The sequence below is a fragment of the Herpailurus yagouaroundi genome, unplaced genomic scaffold (assembly GCF_014898765.1).
Source record: "Herpailurus yagouaroundi ecotype Mexico unplaced genomic scaffold, PumYag 195, whole genome shotgun sequence".
NCBI classification, from domain to species: domain Eukaryota; kingdom Metazoa; phylum Chordata; class Mammalia; order Carnivora; family Felidae; genus Herpailurus; species Herpailurus yagouaroundi.
In genome coordinates this window covers 14,687,069-14,712,689 of record NW_024412426.1, presented here as the reverse complement: position 1 = coordinate 14,712,689, position 25,621 = coordinate 14,687,069, and the positions used below count along the sequence as shown (strand labels likewise).

General features: G+C 36.7%; 1 protein-coding gene across 7 annotated transcripts in view; it reads left to right on the top strand.

Annotated features, from left to right (window-relative positions):
* RALGPS2 (Ral GEF with PH domain and SH3 binding motif 2) overlaps positions 1 to 25,621 on the top strand; it is a 170,686-nt gene that overhangs the window by 23,921 nt on the left and 121,144 nt on the right. For 6 of the 7 annotated variants that reach the window (XM_040446660.1, XM_040446662.1, XM_040446657.1 and 3 more), the window contains exons 2-4: positions 13,793 to 13,938; positions 19,742 to 19,846; positions 22,397 to 22,447. In XM_040446660.1, coding sequence (XP_040302594.1) covers positions 13,882 to 13,938; positions 19,742 to 19,846; positions 22,397 to 22,447 — 213 coding nt within the window. In that variant the 5' untranslated portion in view covers positions 13,793 to 13,881. Of the gene's footprint in view, positions 1 to 12,714; positions 12,945 to 13,792; positions 13,939 to 19,741; positions 19,847 to 22,396; positions 22,448 to 25,621 lie in introns of all 7 variants that reach the window. The other variant, XM_040446658.1, reaches the window with a different exon arrangement.

Sequence of the window (25,621 nt, the reverse complement as noted above, 5' to 3'; positions counted from 1 at the left end):
GGCATCTGACTTACAGCATTGTTATGAAGATTGCATGAGATAATATATGTGAAGTATTTGCTCGTAAATTGGTATAGTGGGCATTTAATTCAGTTAGCTATTGTTTTTTACTAAGTTGAAATCTAGCATTTTACTAGGTGAAATCTAGCATTTAAGGGCAAGTGAATGCCTTTCCATTGGCCATCTTGGAAGCACTAAATTTGAGCTTATAAAGAAGTAAGGGCAAGTCTGCAGCCTCAAATGCTGGAAGCTGATGAAAAGCAATAAGCAAAATCTTTGACCCAAAGTCAAGAATCAGAATGACTTGTAAGGCTTGAGTTTCTTAATTTCTAAATATTATATTTAGAGGAGTGGAAAAAAAAAAAGATACCTCTTCTTAACCTTCCTGAACCTCAGTGTTCTAAGTTGAGTATAATAATGTTTACCTTGGACTGTTAAATGAAGAGCAGTGTTCCAATCTCTACAGCACCTTGATAATTATACAGGAAATTCTCTTCTTCTAATCAGTGTGTGGCCCCAGGAACATATTGCAGGAGTAAACTAATCTTCAGAGACCCACTTCTTTCGGTTGTGAATAAAATGTCCTGATGGAAAACTATATTGTAAATTTACTAAAACAAGATTTATTCAAATCCTGCTGTAATTATCTTAAGGTGTGTGTGTGAGATACAAGTTGTCATGCAAATATTTATGTTGTCATAGGCATTGCTACATTTAAACGTCCAGTGGAATTTTTACTATAAGAGTACATGATGCTTTTTTGGCTAGTAAGTTGCAAATAGAATAGATACCTGTCTTTGACAAATTAACACTTGTGTTTTTCACTATTCTGGGAATGACTGATGAGTGTATGACATATGATAATTTGTAATTTTGCTGAGCACAGATGTGATACTAGTCCGTCACACTGTTGTCAAACTGAACTCTCTGCGCCAGAGCCAAAATATAACACAAAGACAGAGTTTGGGATAAAGAGGAATGATAACTTTATTGCTTTACTGGGAAGAGAAGGTTGCAGCAGTCTAAGGCCTTCAAAACTGCAAGCCCAACTGGAGGAAGAGGTTGGGGGCTTTATAGGGAAATAATATAACTATATCTATAGGGAAATAAAATAACTCCTGGTGCTGGTGACCAAAGAGAAGCAAAAAGCAATAGGTATGGGAAGAGGAATTTTGGATAAATTAATGAGTAAAATGTAAAATTCTCTTGTGGCTTAAATCAATGGTATAAATGAGTCTACTTTGCAATTGCATAAGTATAAATTCTTTCAGTATTTTTAGAATCATTAAACGGCCTGTAAGAGTAAAAAAAAAAAATTAGTTACACTTTAATGTGTTATATGCCGTAGTAGTATTTTCAAATTTGGGGATTTTCAAGATGTTCTAGGACAAAATTCCTTATAACATTGAGGATCTATTGTACCTGAGGTTACCACATTGGTACTTATTTATTGAGACTTCAGAATTCAATAGGAATAAATAATACAGTCTCTGTGTGTATAATACTATCTCTCCTTCTGAATGAAACTTCTAAGATCATATAATTTAGTAGTCCATTTATAAGGACTCTTTTTGTTGCCTATAGGATGAAGTCCAGGCTTTTCTTTTTTACTGTAACAAACATTGCCTTTTTTACCTACTTCTCCAGACTCCGTTTTTGAAGCTTCTCCTCTCTTTTTTACATTTTGCCCTTTTTAATTATACTGTACTTAACGATTGGCAATTCCCTGAATGCCAGTGTCAAAGGATTTCACCATCCTAGGCTTTATATACATGGTATTTCTTTTGTTTACCCTATTCACCTGATGAACTTCTATTAGAAATGAAGGTGGAGAGAAACTAGATATTTCACCCTCTGCCACCTCCACGTTTCCACAATTAAGGGTTGGTTAGGGAGTGGGTAATTTGGCATTGTAGAAAGCACTGAGGATTAGCAAACAGAAGACTTGCGTTTAAGACCTACCTCTGCAATTAACTGATTAAGTGAGCCTGGCCGCATCACATAACCTCCCGTGGGATTGTTGTCTTCTGTAAAATCAGGGGATTGGGATAAAACAGTGAGTAAGTAAACTTACTTCCCCCCCCTTCCTTTTCTTTTTCTTTACTTCCAGTTTTCTTCCCCTTCTTTCATTCTTGAACATGTGAAGAATACAACAGTTTCCATCACTTTTTAGTAAATTACTACAGCCATGGTTTTTCATGAAGAGTGGGGGCGGCTTGGTAGGGCTTGCCCTGGGATAAGGGGGACAAATATTAAAATAAGGGATTTGAAGTGTACCCTAAGTTGAGATCTCCAAAGATCTTCCACCTCTTAAATAATATTCATCTGTATTATTCTTTGTATTAGCATGAGAAAAATATTTGTGAACATATATAGCTTAATTCTAAAAGACTGTTCATGAGACCATTTTGGCTCTGAAGTCGAAAGTGACCACTAACACCATCTGTTGGTGGGAAGAGTTGTACTTTTTATTGGATATGTAGCTTAGTTTCTATGAAATTTTGCAAATTAAAGGTTTTTAAGTTGAGGCACTTCTGTATAATTCAGGAGAATGAACAGGATTCCCCCTTGCACTTTATGTTTTGAAATAATTTCAAACTGTCAGAAAAGTTATAGGTGTATAGAAGTCAAAAAGGCACCAGTGTTTTTTAAAACATTTTGCCCCATTTGCTTTATCATTTATTTCTCTTTCTCACATACATGTACATGCTGTCTTTCTGAAATATTTGAAAATAGTTTGCATGCCCCTTTACCTCTTAATATTTCAATTGTATTTCTTAACAAAATTATTCTTTTGTGTAACCACATCACAGTTATCAAATTCAGGAAACTGATACAGTACTTTAATCTATAGTCAATATTTCAATTTTGTGAATTGTTCCAATAATATCATTTACTGCCCTCCAGTACAGCCTCTTTAGTTGTCTCTTGAGTTTAAATTTGTACTGGTTCCTCAGCCTTTATTTGTGCTGTGAGATTTTTAAAAGAATGAATTCATAGAATGTTCCTCAGTTTATTTTTATCCATTTCCTTGAGATTAGATTCAGGTTATGCATCCTCAGCTCAACTACTTATAAGTGATGTGTCCTTCCCAGAGTATCACGGCAGAACCACATGATGTCTTTCCATTCCTAGTTGGCAATGGCAACTTTGATCCACACACTCAGGGTGTCGTCCTGTTTCTTCACACAGTGTAGTTACTTATTTTCCTCTTGCAACTAATAAGCAATCTGTGGGAAAACACTGTTTTGTTTTGTTACTTTTTTCTAATTAAAATAATGTCTTTGTAGAAATTTTGAAATATATAAGTAAGCAAGCCAAAGTTAGGAAGAAATTGACTTGGAAACATGGAGATAGCTACATTGTAGTGCATATTGGTATAATCTCTGATCTACAGCATAATAGTGATAATGACAAACGAAAAGATTATACCTTAAATACTGTTTGCTAAATTGCTTTATTCACTTAGCAGTATGCTGTGAATATTTTCCTATATACATCACTGAGTTTTCTTCTGTGATATTTTAGTGGCTACAGTGTTGCATGGTGTATAATCCTTTGCCTATGGATTATTCTGTGATGTTTGACTTAGTCTCGCATTTCAGGTACAAGAACCTCTTGAGTGTCCAGGCTATTTAATTGCTCTTCTTTCTAGGCTCTTTCTTTTTTCTTGCAGCTTGAGGGAAGCACTGCTGTACTGTTAGCGCATGTGAAATTTTCACTTCAACCATGGAGTCCTTGACCTACCGTTCTGTCTGTTCCACAGTTTGATACTACCAGGCTGAGTTCTGAGTTCTTTTCTCTGACCATTTCTGAGCCTGCAGTGGCACACATCTGCCAGTTACATAAAGCTATTTCTGATTGAGCTGGATTGTTTTCATGTTTTGTTAATCTGTACAGTATGTTGGGATTTTTGTTTTATTCCAGATACATCGTTTTATGAGTTAAATGGATTTTTATGGGCTGACTTTCTGAATAGAGCTTCTGGCTAAAATGTATACACACCCACCACAACCAAAAACATACAAAACAAACATGTGGAGCACAGTTTATCTTTTTGCTTGGAACTTTCTGTTATCTGAATTCTAGTTAACCTATATTTATATTTTGGGCCAGGTTGCGTGGAAAATCTCAGAGCTCTTACGTGTTAGGATCACTTGGCAAATTGGCAAATTATCATCAGGGAATCTTTACTGGAGATAGAGATTTACTTAAGATTTTCCCCTTTAATGCTCATTTATTTGAAAATCTCTCATCAAGTATTTAGTTTGGGGCCAGTTAGGTAAATGGAAATATAAACTCTCTGTGTAAGATATGGGTCAGTTAATTGATCATTCCATTACTTCTACACTTCAGTACAGATGCAACAAAATTACATCTGAAAGGCTTATTATGTATAGAATCTCTATTGACTTAAGGTAGAATCATTGTAATCCTAGTGAATTTTTTGAAGTCGCTTCATTATTTTTAAGTCTTTCTTTACACTTTGGGAAATAAAGGCTACTATTTTATAAATGGTGAAGTACAAATATATCAAATGGACCAGTTTCTTAGGGCGCGTGGGTGGCTCAGAGGCAAATTGAGTGCCCAATTTCAGCTCAGGACACGATCTCACAGTTTGTGGGTTCAAACCCCATGTCAGGCTTTGTGCTGACAGCGCAGAGCCTGCTTGGGATCCCTCTCTCTCCCTCACTCTCTGCCCCACCCCTGCTTGTGCACACGTGCTCTCTCTCTCTCTCTCTCTCTTTAAATATAAAGATTAAAAACATTTTTTTAATGGGCTGGTTTCTTTTCATTGTCCTTAATATACGCACTCTTCTTGAGGTAGGGTAATAAGGTGGCATTGAGAAAGGTGAAACTGGGGCGCCTGGGTGGCGCAGTCGGTTAAGCGTCCGACTTCAACCAGGTCACGATCTCGCGGTCCGTGAGTTCGAGCCCCGCGTCAGGCTTTGGGCTGATGGCTCAGAGCCTGGAGCCTGTTTCCGATTCTGTGTCTCCCTCTCTCTCTGCCCCTCCCCCGTTCATGCTCTGTCTCTCTCTGTCCCAAAAATAAATAAACGTTGAAAAAAAAATTAAAAAAAAAAAAAAAAAGAGAAAGGTGAAACAGTTTTCTGCTATCTTTATCCTTTTCCTTTTAAGATCTTAGTTTACTTTGTTTTGAAAATAATCGTCACACATCTTCAGTATGTATGTAAAATATATGCCTGGAAAAAATATAAAAGTGTTTAACTTTAATAATTTGGTAAGTGATCTAGCAGCCTTACTGGAAAACAATTTAGCTCTTTTGACGTGAGACTTCTAAATGTGTAGATTAATTTAGACATTTTCAACTGTTTTTTTCTTTTGCATCCTGGTGGTGTAAAATTGCTAAACCTGTCATTGTGATTGGCTTACAGTGATTGAAGTTTATGTAAAACTTGTCTTTTTTCCTTACAGTTTGGTGTGTTCTTATCCATGTGATTGCTGTTGTTTTAAACGATGCTTGCCATCTTTTAAGAATGAATTGTAGCTTAGAATTTGTTATCACTTATTCTGCATTACTAGCGATATATGGAATAATTTCAAGGTGTATACTTTTGAATAAATTCATAAAATAATTTATAACATTTGTGTTTAATCTACATGTAGAAGTTAGTTGGCCATCATGCTGAGAGGTGTCTCTCTTGAGGGACTCCTCATTAAATTCAGTGGCTTAGTATTGCAAACTATTTGTAGATTTATCTTTTTTTTGTCCTGAGAGATACAGTTGTTATTAGTCAACATGTTTACAGTATTTTTAATCATTTAGTAAATTTCTTTTCCAGTGTACTTATGTCTTAAAATATACTTTCGAAATTCTTTATTTAGAGGAATAGTTTACTCTTTTTAATCCATTGATTTATATTGTAATTTTCACAGGCTTCTGGAATTTAGAAGTAGAGGGGCTCTTAGAGGTGTGCCCCTCCTCCTTTTTTTTTTTTTTTTTTAAGCCACATCACTGATGGATGGACTTGGTGCCTCTGCTTAAATATTAGCAAAGTTCTTTGCCCAATGCCTTACAGCTGGCTGGTAGTGCCCTAGACCAGGATTTCAATCCAGGGCTTTCTGATTCTAAAATCTGTGTTCTTCCCATTATGCTATGCCATTTCTAGATGCATGGAGTTTTTCCTGAGTGATTTTTTTTTGTACTTCTTACAAAATCTCTCTGAAGTATATTTTATCATCCCGTATTTGTAAGTGAAGAAACCAAAGTTCACTGATACTTACCTAGCATAATGCACTTGGTTAAAACCCTGGAATTGGTATTCTATATCTCATGATTTTACCACTGAACTGCTTTCTCTGTTCCTTGGTCAGGAGTGGTGGTGGAGTTACGGAGGAGTGTTGTTCATGAATTGACATGAATTCTGTTCACTTTTTAAAATACCATCTGAGATTGCCATTTCCATGGCATCAGGGCTTCTGAATTAGGAACTGGTGATGGTAGGATAAAGATGATTGAAGTGAAGGGGATACATTGTGACTATGGAAGAGTTTGCACAGCTGAAGACTAGGAGAGGGTCCTCGAGAGCAGAGATGGGAAAAGCTTGGGTGGGAAGGGGTCGGTACAGCACTTCAGATGCTTCGCTGTTTGTGGCAAAAGATGGAAGAGTGTTGTTTACTGCTCAACTTCCCTAAGACCCTGTGGCACACCTCTGGCATAGTAAACCCTGAAATACTGGTTTTACTTTTCTAAGGTTTCTTCCCTATTTAGAAACCTTCCATGATTCCTTGCTTGTCCCTTCCAGTCTAAATTTCCCCATTCAACAGCTGAGACCCTCCCTAGTCTGGTCCTGTGACTTCTTAGAACTTTTCCGGAGTCCATCACAAAAATTCTCCTGAGCAAGCAGGCCAGCACTCCACACTGGACCTCCTCTCTGGGTCGTCACTTTTAAATTTGCACTCTCGGGGCGCCTGGGTGGCGCAGTCGGTTAAGCGTCCGACTTCAGCCAGGTCACGATCTCGCGGTCCGTGAGTTCGAGCCCCGCGTCGGGCTCTGGGCTGATGGCTCAGAGCCTGGAGCCTGTTTCCGATTCTGTGTCTCCCTCTCTCTCTGCCCCTCCCCCGTTCATGCTCTGTCTCTCTCTGTCCCAAAAATAAATAAACGTTGAAAAAAAAAAATTAAAAATAAATAAATAAATAAATAAATTTGCACTCTCGTTTATGGTGTTTTTACTTTTCCTGTCTTCCGAACCTTCATCTTGTCTTTATAAACCTAAACATTATTTCTTCCTGTAGAAATCATGTGACTCTTGAAGCTGAATAGAAGTTTAACAGATAGTAGTATTCTGTTTATTTCATTTCCTGCTCTTTTCCCCTCTAGTCATATTATGAACTTAGTAGGAACAACGTTTTAGGTTCTCTTTTCTGTTTCCTTCCTTCCCTCATTTTGTTTCCCTACAATTCCTTCTCCCCTTGACCCTTCCTTTCTCTCTTCCGCACCCTCCGCCTCTGTCCTAGGTTTGTTTGTTTTTTATCTATCCATTTATCAACTCATCTGTCTTTTTTGTCTTTTGATTTTTCCTTCCCATCTGTCCTCCCTTTTTAATTCCCATCCAGCTGTTGCCCCTACTGTGCAAGCTTGGGCAAGTTACCTCTCCTCTCCTCTCCCCTCCCCTCTAAAAATAGGGTATAATGTCATTACTTCATAGAATTGTTTTGATGATCCTGTGAATTTGTAATGAAAAAGTTCTCAGCAAGCCTGCCAGGTAGTAAGCACTCCTGGATATTAGCTTTTATTGTGATTGTTGTACTGTTTTGTATATTCCAATATATAAAACAAACGATAGGGTTTTCTATAAAAGGAGAAGTAGTTTTCCTTTTTTTTTGCAAATGAAAGTAGATGATTGTTTTTAAAAGTAGTTAAAGAAGTTAGTTTTGAACTCTTAAATGTTTTGACAGTAATCTAAAAACATTAATCATATTAGCAGTCATGACTAAGATAATTATTTCTGCTTTGAAATAAATTAGTTTTTCATGTATTACATTCTTAATTGCTTGCCATATGGACTAATTTTGTGCTAAGTTCTTTGTATAAAAGTATATTTTGCCTTCTCTTGAATAAGAATTTAGCTGGGTATGGAATTCTAGGTTGACAGTTATTTTCTCTCAGCACTTGGAAGATATTTTATTTTCTTCTGTGTGCATTGTTTTTGTTGAGAAGCTTTCCATTTAATTTTATTCATATGTAAGTAAAGTGACTTATTCCACTTGCTTTTAAAACAAATATTCTCCAGTTTAAAATGATGTATATAGAATATGACTCTACTTTCTTTGCTCAAGGTTTGTGATTCCTGAACATGAAATTTGTATCTTGCCCATATTCTGGGAACTTCCCAGCCTTTATCTCTTTAAATATTGCCTTTTATTATTTCTCTTCCTCTGGGACTTCTCTTAGACTGTGCTAGATCTTATTATTCTATTTTTCATTTCTCTTGATCTCTATGCATTTTGCATGTAATTCTTTTGTACAGAATTTTTGTATAATTTCCTTTCTCTCTGCTGCTTCACAAATTCTCTTCAGTTTTGTTTAATCTGATGCTTAATTCTCTAGCTAGTATATTTTTCTTTTTTTTAAGAAACATTTTTGTTTGGTTTTCCAACAAATGTTTGTGTTGCTTTTTGCATAACATTTTCAGTTTCTTCTTTTAAGGCTGCTGATTTTAATCTTTCCTGTTTTATAGCCTTTATCAGATAAGTGTTCATCTAAAGTTCTCAGAAGGTAATCCTAATAACTGTTGTGTTTCTTGCTTTTACTTGTAGCATGTTGTTTGCTTATACAGTTGGTAAATTTTTATCTTGAGCTTGCCAGTGGGGTTTTATTTGTGGGAATCCCACATTCATTGTCTTTTTGTTCCCTCCATTTGCCTGGGGTTCCAGGAGTCTCACTGGCTTGTGAACCTACTTTTGTGGATTTCTCATCTTGAGGGTCTTGAACTGTGCTGGTAGTATATAAATTCAAATTCTGTACCTGCTGGAGTATGCCTAGGATTACAGGTTTTTATCTTGTAGACAAGTTTGTGGACACTCTTCTCTAGCTTCAGTGTTAAGTTCAGGCCAAGACAGACGAGTTTCTGTATCTTCTTATACCAGTATACTTTCTTTCTTTCTTCCTTTTTTTTTTTTTTTTTTTAATAGACATTTTATCATTGAAGGAGTAGACTATTCTGGCTGGCTGGCTTTATTCTAGGTAAAGGTGTGGTTGGGTGGGGTGGGGAACAGTGTGTGTGTCTCAGTTCTCATCTCTTGGTTGCCTTTTCTATCCAACTGATAATCAAAACTCAACTTATAATTCCTAAATTTCATTCATACAAAGATTTTTATATTGTTTATCAGATGTATTGCTGGAAATTGAAATCCTCATCATATTCTTTTAAATGTGTGTAGTATTGTATATATATTTGATTGCCATTCTCCCTATACTGTAATTGGACATTGATATAACATTATCCTGTGAGTGATGCTTTATTCAGTGATTCATTCAGTCTTTTAACAGATACTTACTAAAGTAAGTAGTTGAGGGTCAAGTATTGTGTTCATGTGCCTGAATGAAAAGATGGAAAATAATGATTTTTTTGTCATGTTTTGTTTTAAATATGAGTCTTTAATATCAAGGAACTCAAAGTTCATTAGGGAGAGATACATAAATAAACCAGTGTGAAAAGATGGCATTAGAATTTTGACAAAAGAGCAGTGGAAGCACAGATTTACAGGAAAATCTCTCTCCAGGAGGCACTGGGGACTCCTGTAACCCTGGATGTACACGAGAACTTTTTTCTTTTTAATTTCTTTTGTAATAGCTTGAACTTTTCAAGGGTGGCAAATAGCGAAGATAATCTTGCTTAGTGTTACACTGGAAATGGTTTTAAGAGGCAACCATGTTTTTAGTAAACTTCTGCTAGAATAATGGCTTTATTGTTGAAACAAAGTACTGGGGAATTGAGACTCCTCTCTCATTTTCTTAGATCAAAAAATTAAAGAAGGCAGTGGGAGTTTAGCTATCACAAATGCTGAAAGTCAGCTTGCCTGCATGCCATGATATACAGGCTACTTAAATCTTCAGGCCTTCCATGAGTGTCATATAAAGCATGTCTTTAATACTCATTTTAAAATAAATGTTAAAGGAAAGCAAGCTGTAACAAGTGTTAAATATTGAACTGCAATTACAGTGTTTTAATTTTACCCCATTTTTTTCCTCATGAAAGTTTTAAGAATATTATACTAGGAAGGTTTAGTTTTTTGTTTTTGTTTTTTTTTTAAGTTTATTTTGAGAGAGAGAGAGTCAGGAGTTGGGGGGGTGGGGGGGAATGGGCAGAGAGAGAATCCCAGGCAGGCTCCATGTTGTCAGAGCAGAGCCTGGTGTGGGTCTTGAACCTATTAACTGTGAGATCATGACCTGATCTGAAGTCGGATGCTTACCTGACTGAGCCATCTAGGCACCTGAGGAAAGTTTAGTTTCTCTTGTTGAGCCCTTCATTTCTGTTTTCATCTTTCTTATAATTATCCATTGGAATTCCTTAATGTGGTTATATACAAAGGTATTAAAATGGTTCTCACTATTGTAAATTGTGCTTTATTGAATAGCTTTACCTGTATAGTGTTTTCTCTATGAGATGAATTTCTAGGACTGAGATTTTAAGCCAGAGTATATGAGCATATCAATTCTGTATTGTCTAAATGTTCCCAAAGAAATTGCTCTAATTGTGTTTCACTACCATTTCCCTTATAGTTGCTTAACTCTTTGAGGATATGTTTTATAGAAGTATTAAATGTCTTTCGCATAATATTCCTAATGATGATAGCATAACTTACTTTAGAAAAGAATATGTATCTGCTTTTGTGAAATGAGATTCATTAGTGAGAAGTTGACACTTTGATTTTAATCCTTTGTTCGTTTAGTTAAAAAGTACTGGTTTCTTGGTGTGAATACCATTGAGAAGGTGGGGTGTTTAGGAGATGTGCCTGCACATCTAACGTGCCTGCAATTTAATAATTTAGTTCCATGACCTCAAGCAAGGAACTAAATCTACACATTTCAGATTTCCTGTTTGGGTATTATATTGCTTGGAAAGAAGCAATATCCTTGTTTTTGGATTTTAATTGCTTAGAAAGGAGCAATATACCTGTTTTGGGAATTAAACCCAAAGATTTAAATTTAAAGATTAACTGTCTTCAGAAGTTTCAGAATGAATTTAATTAAGAGAGCTGTTGTGATGTTGGTAATAATTATGAATGATTGTGTCATTTGTAGCTCTAGGAAAATTAAATAGTAAAGTATGTATTTGTCTTGTTTAATTTGAACTTTTCCTGTGTGCAAAACACAGAAAGGTTTTGAGATACATACTAAGAACATAAACTTAGTTTGTATCTAAGGATTTAATGTTTGTATGATATATGAGATCTTAAACTTCACTTAGCATTAAATAACACTGATATGCAGTACATTTACAAATAGTTTCTTTAAGGTATGCTTTACTGTACTTTTTTTAAAGTTAAAACCAGGCAGAGAAAACTTGATTCTTTACTGTTAGAGTTTAAAAATGTGTAATGTTTTTTCTGGTCTATAGTACTTCATTTTCAGTAAATAATAGTAAAAAAAATCACCTATTTGAAGAGTAGATTGAATACATTTCCTGTAACAATTTAATCAAAATCTTTTTCCTTAACACTAGGGGGCACTCTTGACTTACGGATTCATATCTAAATTAATCTTCATGCATAGACTGTGGAATGAAATGAAATTATCTGAAAACATGTTATTGCAAACTGAATGTTGACTTCAGAGAGAATTTGCATTATCAAGCCAATTTTATATGGCATTGTAAAGAAAAGTTGATCTTAATAGTGGCATAAGAATAATGAACCTTATAAAATGAAATGCCGTAGATTGGAGGAAATGAAAGTATTTCAGTGCTCTGTTCACTTTCACGTTGACTTTTCTAAGTGGGTTCTAAATGGTTTTAAAAACCTATTATTTCTAATATCTTTCTCATTTAAAAAAAGTCTAGCACCACGTTTTGCTAGCAGGTATTTAGTATATATCTGAAGAAATGAAGATAGTCTTAAGATATGACTGAAGGATGCAAACTAGCAGTAAATTTTAAGCATTTGAAAACCAAAATGTTTTGCTACATTCAGGAGACCTATTTTAGGCGTGTTTTCATTCACTGTGTTTTCAGTTGGGATTTTGGAGATGCCCACCAACATGTATTTTGCCAGAGATGTATTTCTAAGGCTTTTGTCTTAATTCAGAGACTGTGGAACTTAAGCTTTGTGTGGATTAAGTAGACAAAATCTGCATCATCATAATTGCACACTTATCACGTGTCAGCACTGTTGTGTGGGCTTTGTATATATTCATTTCTCCTCATCACAACTCTGTGAGATAGGCACTTACTGTTACCTTTGTTTAATAGATAAGGAAACTGAGCCCAGAAAAGTTAACAGTTTTCTGGGTTCAAACTTAGGCAGTCTTGTTCTAGAGTCTGCTTCTAAATCACTGTCCTCTATTGCTTATCCGGAGAGAGGAAACTTAGCATCAAGAGAATTATTGTTATTTTAGACTCAGTTTTTAAAGCCAGTGTAATTTAAAACACCTAATTTATAGATACTTATCATTTCTCTTATGAAAAAGGATCATTGAAATTCAAAGTTAGAAAGGGGACTTAGAGTCCATTTGCCTCTGTCATTTTATAGAGAGGAAGAAATTCCATCCTAGACAGAAGTTACCGACACAGCGTTGTCCAGCAAGTTACTTGTGGAAAGGGATGCGAAGCTCAAGTAAATATCCTGGCTTACAGTGAAGTGGAAAGAAGTGTGATGTTGTAGAATAATATTTGACTAGAATTTTAGATGGCTCGAATTTTATTCTTGCCTCTCCTCATTTACCAGCCTGCATCATCAGAAGCTCTGTTTCTTTGTGCTGTGTGAGTATAATAATGTCATCCTTAATTTAGTCTATTGGTAGTTGTGAAGGTCAGTGTGATAATGATTGAAGATATTCAGTAAACTTTAAAACCCTGTACAAATAAACAAACGTATATTGTGGTATTTTTATGACACGTTCTGTAATCTTTTATTTTTTTATTTTTTTTTTAATTTTTTTTTCAACATTTATTTATTTTTGGGACAGAGAGAGACAGAGCATGAACAGGGGAGGGGCAGAGAGAGGGAGACATAGAATCGGAAACAGGCTCCAGGCTCTGAGCCATCAGCCCAGAGCCTGACGCGGGGCTCGAACTCACGGACCGCGAGATCGTGACCTGGCTGAAGCCGGAAGCTTAACCGACTGCGCCACCCAGGCGCCCCTGTAATCTTTTATTTTTAATTACTTGCATCTTTGTAAACCAGTTTATCGGCAATGACAAACTTACTTAGTATTGCTGATTTATAGATGTCTTTCAGATCTCTAAAAAATGTATTGAGTTATGCCATGTGTTACTTTGCCACATGGTGTTTTACACTTTTTATTTACTTAAAGCTAAAAAAGGTTTTTGAATTTTTCTCACACTAAGTGAAAAATTAGACTTCCGCTTTATGGATGAAGAACATAACAATAACGTGTATCGAATATTGCCCATGTGGTGTTTCTGACCATTTGGAAATAGCATCCAGGATCGTCCTCAAGCTGGATATAGTGACTTAACTGAAATAAAAATAAAAAACTTCAGTGAAGTTGAAGTGTTTTATTTCTTGGCATGGTGATAGGCGTGGATTTGCTCTCTTAAACGTCCAGTAAGACATAGAATAAACATTTTCTGTTTATTTTTTACAGGAATAATAATGTATTTGTGGCCTTGGACATGAAGCAATCAGTCTTCTGTTACTGTTAACGTAGTGTCAAGGACTGATGTTGTGGGAAGCATGGACCTAATGAACGGGCAGGCAAGCAATGTTAATATTGCTGCTACTGCTTCTGAGGTAAGAATTTTTAGAAGTTTAGCTGTAGAGTTTCTTACCTGGCATTCTAATTTTTCAAGCATTATGGTTGGTCACAGATTTAACTCAGAATTTGAGAAAAGGGCTACAAATTTTTTAATTTTTAAAAAGCTTTTGTTTTTTATTTTTAAATGTTTATTTGAGAGAGAGGGAGGGAGGGGAGAGGGAGGGCGCACACAAGTGGGGGAGGGGCAGAGGGAGAAGGAGACACAGGATTCAAGCAGGCTCTGTGCTGATAGCCTAGAGCCTGATGTGGGCTTGAACTTACAAACCTTGAGATCATGGCCTGAGCCGAGATCGAGTGTCAGACGCTTAACCAACTGAACCACCGAGGCACCCCCCCCCCCCCAAAACTGTTTTAATTGTTCCATTCATGTGTTCTATACATCTTAGAAACAGGTAATCCTTATTCACTTAAGGTATGTGACAAATGATTACTTAAAACTTTTTCTCGGGTTTAGTTAAAAAAATTTTTTTTGATGTTTATTTTTGAGAGAGTGACAGAGAGAGAGAGAGGCCAAGCATGAGCAGGGGAAGGGCAGAGGGAGAGGGGAAGGGCATAGAGAGAGAGGAAGACATAGAATCCGAAGCAGGCTCCAGATTCTGAATTGTCAGCACAGAGCCCGACATAGGGCTTGAACCCACAGACTGCGAGATCATGACCTGAGCTGAAGTCAGACGCTTAATCGACTGAGCCACCAAGGCGCCTCTTGTGTTTAGTTTTAAAGGATACATAGAATGTATATATACATACATAGACTGTCTTTTTAGGGTATTTTTACATTGCATGAACCTTGAGGACAATAATACAAGTGAGAATAAAAGATTCTTTTTTTTTAGAATCACATAATTTTGACACTGTCCAGATCCCTTGATTCCCAGTCTCTTAAAGGAGATCAAAAACCATTAGGCTGAAATGTTGGAAGGGGTGTAGCTTAGAGTGTAAAGATGGAAGTGAAGACTGAACTAGATGCCCATCTCTCTAGTTAATGTGTTGGGATTTTATTTGTGCCTCACAGTTTTTCTTTTTTGCTTTACCTTTAAATCTAGAGTATTTGCCTTCTTTCCTTAATAGCTTAGCAAACAGCTCCTCTATTTCTCCTTTATTTTTCTCTTGTTACAGAGGATGAGAATAATGTTTATGACCTTTTAACACGTTGGCCTCAAAGTTGCTTAATAACTTCAACTCCATTTTGTCCCAGCCAGTTACTTAGGCCTTGCTGTCAGTGAAAATATTCTAAGTCTGTGGTTTCGATTATTTTTCTCATGCTGATGATTTCTGTATTTCTATCTCTAGCTCTTGCTTCCCTCATACATTTTCATTAAGCATTTCTGATGAACCAGACATTTTATGTATAATATGAACAAAATCCAAGTTACTTGTTACTATTCTGCTCTACAACCTGTAAAGAAAATAGTCCAACCCCTTTCTCTGACTTTTGTTAATAGCGTTACCAATTTCCCATCACTGCCTATATCAACACTATTTCCCTAGCCATCTAAGTTTGATATTTAGATTTGTCATTAACTCACTTCTCCTTTGTGTATCACAACCCATTTTCTCATCACAGCAGGGAGAATATGCGAGCAGAACAGAAGTTCCAGTTCTGTAATGTAACCACGCAAGTGATACCCCATTCTCTCTGCCACATTCTGTTGGTTAGAAACAGGTCACAGTGCTGCCCACACTCAGGTGGAGGGAGCTCCACAGGATGTGAGCGCCAGGAGATGCAGACACTTGGCAGCTGTTGTAGAGCCTGTCCCGCACTCCTCCTCTCTAGGATCCCGCCCTTTTCTCCTTATTTCGACCAGCACCATCTGAGTTTGGTCATTATTTCTTGTCTAGATTATTGCAGCAGGCTTTAACTCGGTCTTGCACTTCCATTCTCTGCTATTTTGGGTCCTTTGACTATAATTCAACCTTAATGTTCTTAAAATACAGCTCTTAAGCTTTTTTGTATCCCCAGATTGTCCATGGTTCCCCATTGCCTGTTAATTAAATGCAAATGACCCTAAACCTTTTATTTAAGACTTTCCTCATAATGGCTCTAAATTTTCTTTTTAATAGACTTAACTTCTGATAATTATCAACTTGAAATTTCATTCTAAGGAAAGAATACTACATCTTGCTGATGTTTGTATAAACCATTCTTTTCCTACTTTGGTTACAGCCTTGTCTGTATTAGTTTTTCTACATGGAATTTCTCTTCTCACTCCAGTGTGCCTCTCCCTCTCACTGCACAAAAAAAATACATTTTGTCGGTCTTTCAAAACCTATTTCAAATGTTATACTTTCAGTAAAGTCTCTTCCTGATCCCCTCAACAGATAAGAGGTTTCCTATTTTGAAACTATCACTTAAAAAATCCCACTTTTAAAATAATTTTTTTCAATAAGTGTATATCACTTTAATTCCTCCTTGAGACAGGGATTATATTATTATATGTTTGTATATATGTTTATATTACATACATATAATATATCATATATGGGTGTTTTTATAACCATATTTTTGAATATGTTAAGTGTATATGTATATATATAGGATATTTATAACTATATATCCTGAAACATTTGGTCTAATATTGCAGGAAACAGTACGCAATTATTTGTTATATAAAATAGATCATTTTACTGTAAAAAAAAAAAAAAAAAAACTGCCCTAAAAGTGAATGAATTACATCAGGCCTCGGAGTAATACAGTTTAGCATATGGTAAGTGGAAAAGGCTGTCTTTTAAATTGTTCTACACTGTGGTAAGAAAGTGAAATTTAAAAATACATATTTTTTGCCTTTTCTTAAAATAGAGATCTATTAATATAACAAAATGCAAAGATCCCATAAGTCTGAGAAGCTTATTAAATGGATAAAATACTTGATCTGTGTGATTGACTTCCCTCTCTTAGTACCTTTATAGTTAACCTGTACCAAAGCTTCTGAGATCAGAAGAGTTGCAGTGAAATTTTTCTTTTCCAGATATTGAGAGGTGTCAGTGGTTTTAATCTTGTCTTGAATATAGAATTACTACTCTTCCCTTAGTGGACGTTGTACTTAAATACTGTGTAGCTAGCTTATCAGTACCAACTTCTTTATTGGTACTGGGGAAGCAGATAGATATCCCTCTTAATTTCTTAAGCTTCTCCTCTAATGGCTTGTAAGGAGGAAAAAAGGAAAGTGATTACTTGTATTGATAAGCAATAAAATTGCCTTTATGATTTGCTAACTTGTCTTGAGTGAGTTAAAAACTTGGAGAAAATTGCCAAGTTATGTTTAAAATTAATGTCTCCACTTGACAGTGTATTTGGTTATTGGCAGTAACTGATGTCTGTTTGAATGTTTGACATTATAAGTAAATTTCTAAATTAGTCTTGGGATATAAAATAATGATGTTGACATACTATAATCAGAATTACAGAGAATAAGCACACAAAATGCTGTTAGGAAAAATGATTATGGGACGTTGGGTTTCTGCTAGATATGTAGAGGTTGGAATTCATCACTCCTGTCCTCACAACATGAAAAAAAATGAACAAACTGAAAATCAGGAACTCTTCTTAGCTCTCTCAGAAAATTGATGTCACAGAGCAAACTGACATTGATGACCCAAAAACTGGAGAGAGGCAAATAGGAAATTAATTTACCAAGAGTATAAATCACTCTAGCCAGAAACGGGTAGAAAAACTTAAGCTGTAGTTGACAAATTGCTGGAGGCATTGTGTAGACTAGCAACTAGCTTGAAGTTAGAAACTCCTGAAGGCCCAGTCTTAGGTTCTCCCAACCCCCACTTTCGTGTTTTACCTCCAGAAGCTCTACCAGGTTCTCACAGTGAAGATCAGAGAAAAATACCCTCCTGCTTCTAGCGGGGGGAGGGGAAAATAACCATTCTGAATTATACCCAGTGCATTCTCTTCTCCCCTGACCTCAAGGGAAACTCCTTTACCAGAGACCTACTTGGGGCAAGAGAAATACCCAACACTAGCCCCCTCCCGCCTTTCTTTCTCATTTTCTCAGGGATCAGCAGTGGTGGTGGGGTACTGAGAAGTACTTGAGGTCACAGCCCAAGGGCATAGGCTCACAAAAAGACCTTATAGAATACTGGGGGGGGGGGGGGGGGGGGGGGGGGGGGGGGGGGGGGGGGCCGGTATAATAGTGAAGGATTATAGCAGAAGGAACTGCAAGACACAGATTCTAAGAAGGAGTTTCTAGGGAAACCCAAAGACAAAAAAAAAAAGAAGGACACTAGAAGAATTGAAGAGTAGACACATCAAGTACAATAAACAGTAAACACAGCATAACTCCTACCTATAGAAACATAAATCCTTATACTGAAGACCTGTTTACCTCTCAGTTCCTATTACCCAGTACATTATGTCTGGTTTTCATAAAATTACAAGGAATGCTAAAATGTAAGAAAAAGACATAGTCCGGACAGACAAAGCAAGTACAAGAGCCAGACTCAGGTCAGATATGGCAGAGTTTTGGAATTCTCTCTGGATAATTAAAATAACCATGATTAATAATGCTAAGGGCTCTAATGGAAAAAATGGACAACTTGTAAAAACAGATGGACATTGTAAGCAGGAATACTGAAAGAAACTATTAGAAATCAAAAACTTGGTGACCAAAATGGAGAATGACTTTGGCTCACCAGTAGACTGGTGGCCAGTAGTCAGTCAGCGAAAGAATTAGTAATCATGAAGATATGTCAGTAGAAACATCCGAAACTAAAATGCAGAGAGAAAATAGAATGAAAAAAATGGAGTAGAATATCCAAGGACTGGGACAATGACAGAGGGTGTAACATACACGTAATGGAAACCAGAAGGAGAAGAGAAAGGGGCAGAAGAAATATTTGAAGTAGTAATGGTTGAGAATTTTCCCAAATTAATGACAGATCCTTTCCTTTGAAATGATTTTGATACTTAGCTGCTAATGAAGGTGAGAGAAAACAGAAAAATGAGGCATAATGACAAGTGTTCAAAACTGATGGATAACAGCTGGTAGTTTGACATACATATTTATACATTGGCAACTGAAATTTGGTGAATTTTTTTGTGCCGTTAACTGTAGCCACTATTTAATAGAGCATGATCTAATATGTTCTTACAGCAATGATGCTCTGATTTCAGCCAACTGAGGCAGAGTACATTTTTATCTCGTGGTGGTACAAATGAAGTGGAAATTGAACAGAAATAAACTTTTCAGAGCCAAAAGCCACCTATTGTTTTATATGTAATAACAGCAAATTCAAACTTAAAATAGTAACCTTAAAACAGAAAACTGTTAACTTTGTAGTATAATGGGAAGAATAGTATCAATTGTACTATTGCAGACAGACATCACTTAACAAATATGATCGGATTACTTAGTTAATGAAGTTCTGAATGTTTTATGATTTAGGTTATGAAAATAATTTGTATTTTTCTTTAAAACAATAGTTTAAAAATTATAAACAGAGGTATTCTTCTCCCCTAACTTGCCTTTACCCCATTTGAGAATCATAGAACTTGTTAAAATATTTTATTTCTGTAAGAAATGATAGGATGTCAGGATGAGGAAACTGATAGACAAGAAAATGACTCATGTAAGAACCTAGAAATTTAAAGAGATTAGGTTTTTCAGTTGTCTGAGCCTTTTATCTGGTGCTTTTCCAACTAAGCAGCGTGTTGTACCCGGTTTTTCTACTGTGTTTGTCGACCCACTGTTTTCAGTTTAATGCCAGTGGAGTTTCTGTGGCACTGACTGTGAGACAGTATTAAAATGGCTGCATTTTCTTTCAATTTAACAGAAAAGTAGCAGTTCTGAATCATTAAGTGACAAAGGTTCTGAACTGAAGAAAAGCTTTGATGCTGTGGTATTTGATGTTCTCAAGGTTACACCAGAAGAATATGCGGTAAGCCTCCTGCCTCCCCTTTCTCCAGTTTTTGCACATAACTTACACATTGATGCTATTGAGCTAGAATTTGTACAGCACAGCAGAAGGAGGTGGTTAAAGAAAACTGGCTAGGGGCATTGATGGAGAGACTAGTACAGCAGTGGAGCAAACAGGAATGATGAAATGGGGAAGGGAGAAGGGCTGGGGAGAGGTTTAGAGCAGCTTCCTATGTTACACTCTCAGCTTGGCAGATAATAATACTTCCCACCTAAAACTGATGTAACATTGTGTGCTACTCAAAAACAAAAACAAAAACAAAAAAACAACACACACACACACACACACACACATTAGGAAAAAAAAAAGTGAGTGCTTACCTTTGAACTGATTGTTTTTGTCCCTCCCTGTACCACCTCCCCAAGCCACTGTGCTTTATTGACCTATGTAAGAAGTATTTTGACTTTTTTGTAGACTAAAAAACTGAAAAATGAAATTTGAAGGCATTATTGTGATACCATGAAAGATACCTAGAAAAACTTCTATTTCTTAACTGACATAAATGTTCATTTATTTAATTTCTGTTTCTCCATTAACTTGTTAACAGCATCTGTTGATTTTCTGATGTTGAACCACTCTTGCATTCCAGGAATAAATTATATTTAATCATAACATGTTATTCTTTGGTACGTTATTGGGTTTTGTCTTCTATCTGTAGCCTTAATTGAGATAGAGATAGGGCCATAGCCATATGCAGCCCTTAGGTGTGAGTTGCCACTACCAGTACAATTTCATTGATTTTTATAAATGGGGAAGAAAACCTTTTTATTAATATTAGATTTTATATTACTGTTAGGAGGAATACAATTTAATTTTTTTTTTCAACGTTTATTTATTTTTGGGACAGAGAGAGACAGAGCATGAACGGGGGAAGGGCAGAGAGAGAGGGAGACACAGAATCGGAAACAGGCTCCAGGCTCTGAGCCATCAGCCCAGAGCCCGACACGGGGCTCGAACTCACGGACCGCGAGATCCTGACCTGGCTGAAGTCGGACGCTTAACCGACTGCGCCACCCAGGCGCCCCAGGGGGAATACAATTTAATAGTCACAATAATACTGCTCTATGAACCAGTAGATCTTATTTTTGGTTTTGATTTTGATTTTGATTTAATGTATAACTGTCCAAATTTTTAAATTATTTTTCTTTTCTTTTTTTAAAACATTTGTTTATTTTTTCAAAACCACACTCAGATACTACCTCACGCCAGTCAGAGTGGCCAAAATGAACAAATCAGGAGACTATAGATGCTGGCGAGGATGTGGAGAAACGGGAACCCTCTTGCACTGTTGGTGGGAATGCAAATTTGTGCGACCACTCTGGAAAGCAGTGTGGAGGCTCCTCAGAAAATTAAAAATAGACCTACCCTATGACCCAGCAATAGCACTGCTAGGAATTTACCCAAGGGATACAGGAGTACTGATGCATAGGAGCACTTGGACCCCAATGTTTATAGCAGCACTCTCAACAATAGCCAAATTATGGAAAGAGCCTAAATGTCCATCAACTGATGAATGGATAAAGAAATTGTGGTTTAAATACACAATGGAGTACTACATGGCAATGAGAAAGAATGAAATACGGCCCTTTGTAGCAACATGGATGGAACTGGATGTTAAGTGAAATAAGCCATACAGAGAAAGACAGATACCATATGGTTTCACTCTTATGTGGATCCTGAGAAACTTAACAGAAACCCATAGGGGAGTGGAAGGAAAAAAAAAAAAAAAAGAGGTTAGAGTGGGAGAGAGCCAAAGCATAAGAGACTCTTAAAAACTGAGAACAAACTGAGGGTTGATGGGGGGTGGGAGGGAGGGGAGGGTGGGTGATGGGTATTGAGGAGGGCACCTTTTGGGATGAGCACTGGGTGTTGTATGGAAACCAATTTGACAAATTTCATGTATTGAAAAAATAAAGGAATACCTGAGAAAATGGTTTAAAAATAAAAAAATAAACTTCACAAAATTTAATTAAAGGAAAAAAAAGGAATCTACTCCTGAAATCATTGTTTCACTATATGCTAACTAATTTGTATGTAAATTTTAAAAAATAAAATTTAAATAAATAAAAACATTTGTTTATTTTTGAGAGAGAGAGAGCACGAGCATGAGTGGGGGAGGGGCAGAGAGAAAGGGAAACACAGACCTCAAAGCAGACTCCAGGCTCTGTGTGATTAGCACAGAACCCATGGACTGCGAGACCATGACCTGAGATGAGGTCGGACACTTAACTGACTTAGCCACCCAGGCACCCCTTTTTGTTTTATTTTCTAACTTTACTTCATTTATGTCACAAGAAAATATGAATAGGTATGAGATAATTTGAAGTAATCATATTTAATGGTACAAGGGCTAAATTTTCATTTTCTGTAATGCCTTATAAAAATGACTCTTTTTCTGAAGTAAAAATATGAGTATTCAATACATTTTAGTATAGAATATAATTCTAATTTAGAATATATGTCATGTCCTAGAATTCCCAAGAAATTGTCATTTTTTACTTTCTATTTCAGGGTCAGATAACGCTAATGGACGTTCCAGTATTTAAAGCCATTCAACCAGATGTGAGTAGTTTTAAGAACTTTTCTTTTAAATATACAGAATGGTCATTAATAGTATCCCAAATTAAGAAGTTTTAGAAATGTCAGATTCATATTAATGTTTCAGTGTTTAAAGATTTTGATGTGACTGTCCATATACTATTCAGGTGTCAGAAACTCATGTGGCAGTCATAAACACAAATCGCTGAGTCACAGGCAGGACTGATGAATCATTTTGGATGATTAGGCTTTGTCACTCTTCTGAGGGGGGCACTAGACTTAGGGTGAATGGTCACCCAAGGCTTTGAAACTTTTTCGTGGGAGAATGGGAATGAGAAACTGGGTTTCACAACTCACTACAGCAGTTTTTTCCCTTACTTTATTTATGACTTTAAAGTATGACTCTGTGTTGACATTTTTAGAGAGAAGAGGGAGGATCAAGGAAGGCATTTTTTACTTTTATTAAAAAGGAGACTGACATTTATTATGCATCTACCTACTGTAAGCCATTTAGTATGCTGTGTGTGTGTATGAACTTGAGTGTGGTAATGTATATTACTGATGAGAAGACAGAAAGACAGTTGTATTTGCTGCACAGCTAAGTGTAAGAATTGGGTTTCAAACTGGTGCTTTTTCTATTTCTACTCTTACCAAGTAATAATACAAGTATAATTTTGCACCCCAAAATGAAGTGTGATAATACCAATATTCAGTACCATAAGATACATATTTTTTAAATTCTTTTGGGAACAAAATGTAGTGTATTTGTTGTATATAAAAGTGTGCAGTGGCCTTGAACGCTGTAATTACTATAAGGAGTTAGAGAAAACATCTGTATCTTCAGTGGTGTAGACAGTGTGATTTTAAAGTAAGTTAGTTAATGTCTTAGTATCTCAAGTTTGTCATTTACAAAAGGAAGGAGTGGGCCTGAATGATCTCTGAGTCCCTGTCATTTCCACAATTCAGTGTTTTCCTAACATTTGCCCTATACCATGAGGATTCTCTCAGTAGAACCATAAGATTAGCAATAGGAGGAGCAATCTGTTCGACACATAACATGCAAACAGAAAATGGCTTTTGTATTTAGATGACAAAAACTTGCATTTCCTCACATCCCTGAACAAAAGAAACTAAATTCTTTACAAAAATTACACTTTTTTTTGCCCAGAAATTCAGCCGTCTTATCTACAGACAGGTTTTTCTTTTGAATAAACTGCAGTGACCATATTACTGTTTCATAGGAGAGTAGTCCTATCCATTGGATACACAGTGTGAACCACTTACATAACTTTACATTTTCTAGTAGCCACATTATGAAGTAAAAATGAAACAGATGAGGGGCACCTGGGTGGCTCAGTCAGTTGAGCATCCGACTTCAGCTCAAGTCATATCTCATGGCTCGCGAGTTCAAGCCCCGTGTAACACTGTGTGCTGACAGCTCAGAGCCTGGAATCTGCTGCAGATTGTATGACTCCCTCTCTCTCTGCCCCTCTCCCACTCATACTCTGTCTCTCAAAAATAAACATTAAAATTTTTTTCTAAATAAAAAATTAAACAGATGGAATTAATTTTAATAATTTTATTTAACCTACAACATCCAAAATATTATCAGTTTGACTTTTAATCAGTATAAAATTATTGAGCATTTTATATTTTTTCTCTACTAAGACCTTGAAATTCAATGTGTGTTATACAGTTACAGCACATTTTTACTTGGAGTAGCCACATTTCAAGTACTCACTAACCATTAGTGACTAGGGGCTTTGGACATTGAAGATCTAGATAATAATTACTGAAGACATGGAATTCAGGTCACTATGGGAATTTTTTATCTTCCTGAGACATCTGACACTACTTTGTGAAATTCAGAAGTGAGTCTTAAAATTCCTTGGTCCCACTTCCTTATCTAACTTAATACCAGTCTTACTGATTTTTTTTTTTAACATCCTGAGTATCTTCTCTATCCATTTCCTCTCTACTCCCAACACCCCAATCCAAGATACCATTTTATCTCAGCTGTAGTACCTTCTTCCTGATCTACCTGCATCCATTGACCCTTGTAAACTCTTTTCTGTCCAGCACCCATAGGAATGTTTTCGAATGTGTAAATCTGCTCATAAGGATCCCTCTGCTTAGAACACTTCAGTTGCTTTCTATTGCTCTGAGGATAAAGACAAACTACCCTAATATGGTCCACAAATCTCCTCATAGTTTTGCCTCCTTATGTATCTTCTGCCTCATCCTAGTCTAGCCACACTGCCCTTTTCATCCCTGTCACCACTGAGCCTGTGTACATCCTAGTTAAGTCCTGTTCATCCTTCAGTTCTTAGGTCAAGTTTGACTTTCTCAGGGAAGCTTTTTTTGTCTTCCTGGCGGTTCTCCTAGTGCTCTCTGCTTCTTCACTACACTTGTCAGTTGCAAGTTTCCATTGATGTTTTGTGATTCAACAAGTATTTGCTGAGCATCTGTTACATGCTAGGCGCTGGTTTCATTGCGAGAGATACAGCAGCAAACAGACTAAAATTCCTGCCCTGGTGGGTTTTATATTTGAATGAAGTGAGCTAGATAGTGTGTCATGAAAAACATAAAGCAGCCAGAAGAGAATAGGAAGTGAGGACAGTGGGGGTTTTGATTGCAGATGGGATGGTTTCAGGAAGCCTTCACTGTGAAGGTGCCATCTGAGCAAAGACCTGAAGGAAGCGAGAGAGTGAATCCTGGGTGTTTGGGGGAGAGTGTTCCAGGCAGAGAACAGCCAGGACAAAGGCCAGTGAGCTGCAGGATGGAGGGAGGGAGGGAGTGAAGTAGAGGAGGGAGGTAGAGTGAGGGCTAGATGGTCTAGGGCCTTGCAGATCATTACTCTGAAAAAGATGGGAAACTCTTGGACGCTTTTGAGTAGAGGAGTGGCAGTTTCTGACTGAGATTTTCAGTAGCGCTTTAGGTTAGCTGTGACTGCTGACTCAGGTAGGGAGTTAGGGCGTGGTACCAAGGACTGAATCGAGGAGACCAGGTAAGAGAGCAAGGTAGCTTGGGTCAGGATGGGATCAGAAGAGGTGGTGAAAAGTTGTTAGACTTTGTGTGCAAGAGTAGTTGCGGGTGATGCCAGGGTTTTTGGCCTGATGCCAGAAGCATGTACTTGATATTCTCTGAGATGGAAAATTATTGTATTCACAACTCCTGGAGCTGCCATTCATATAAGAA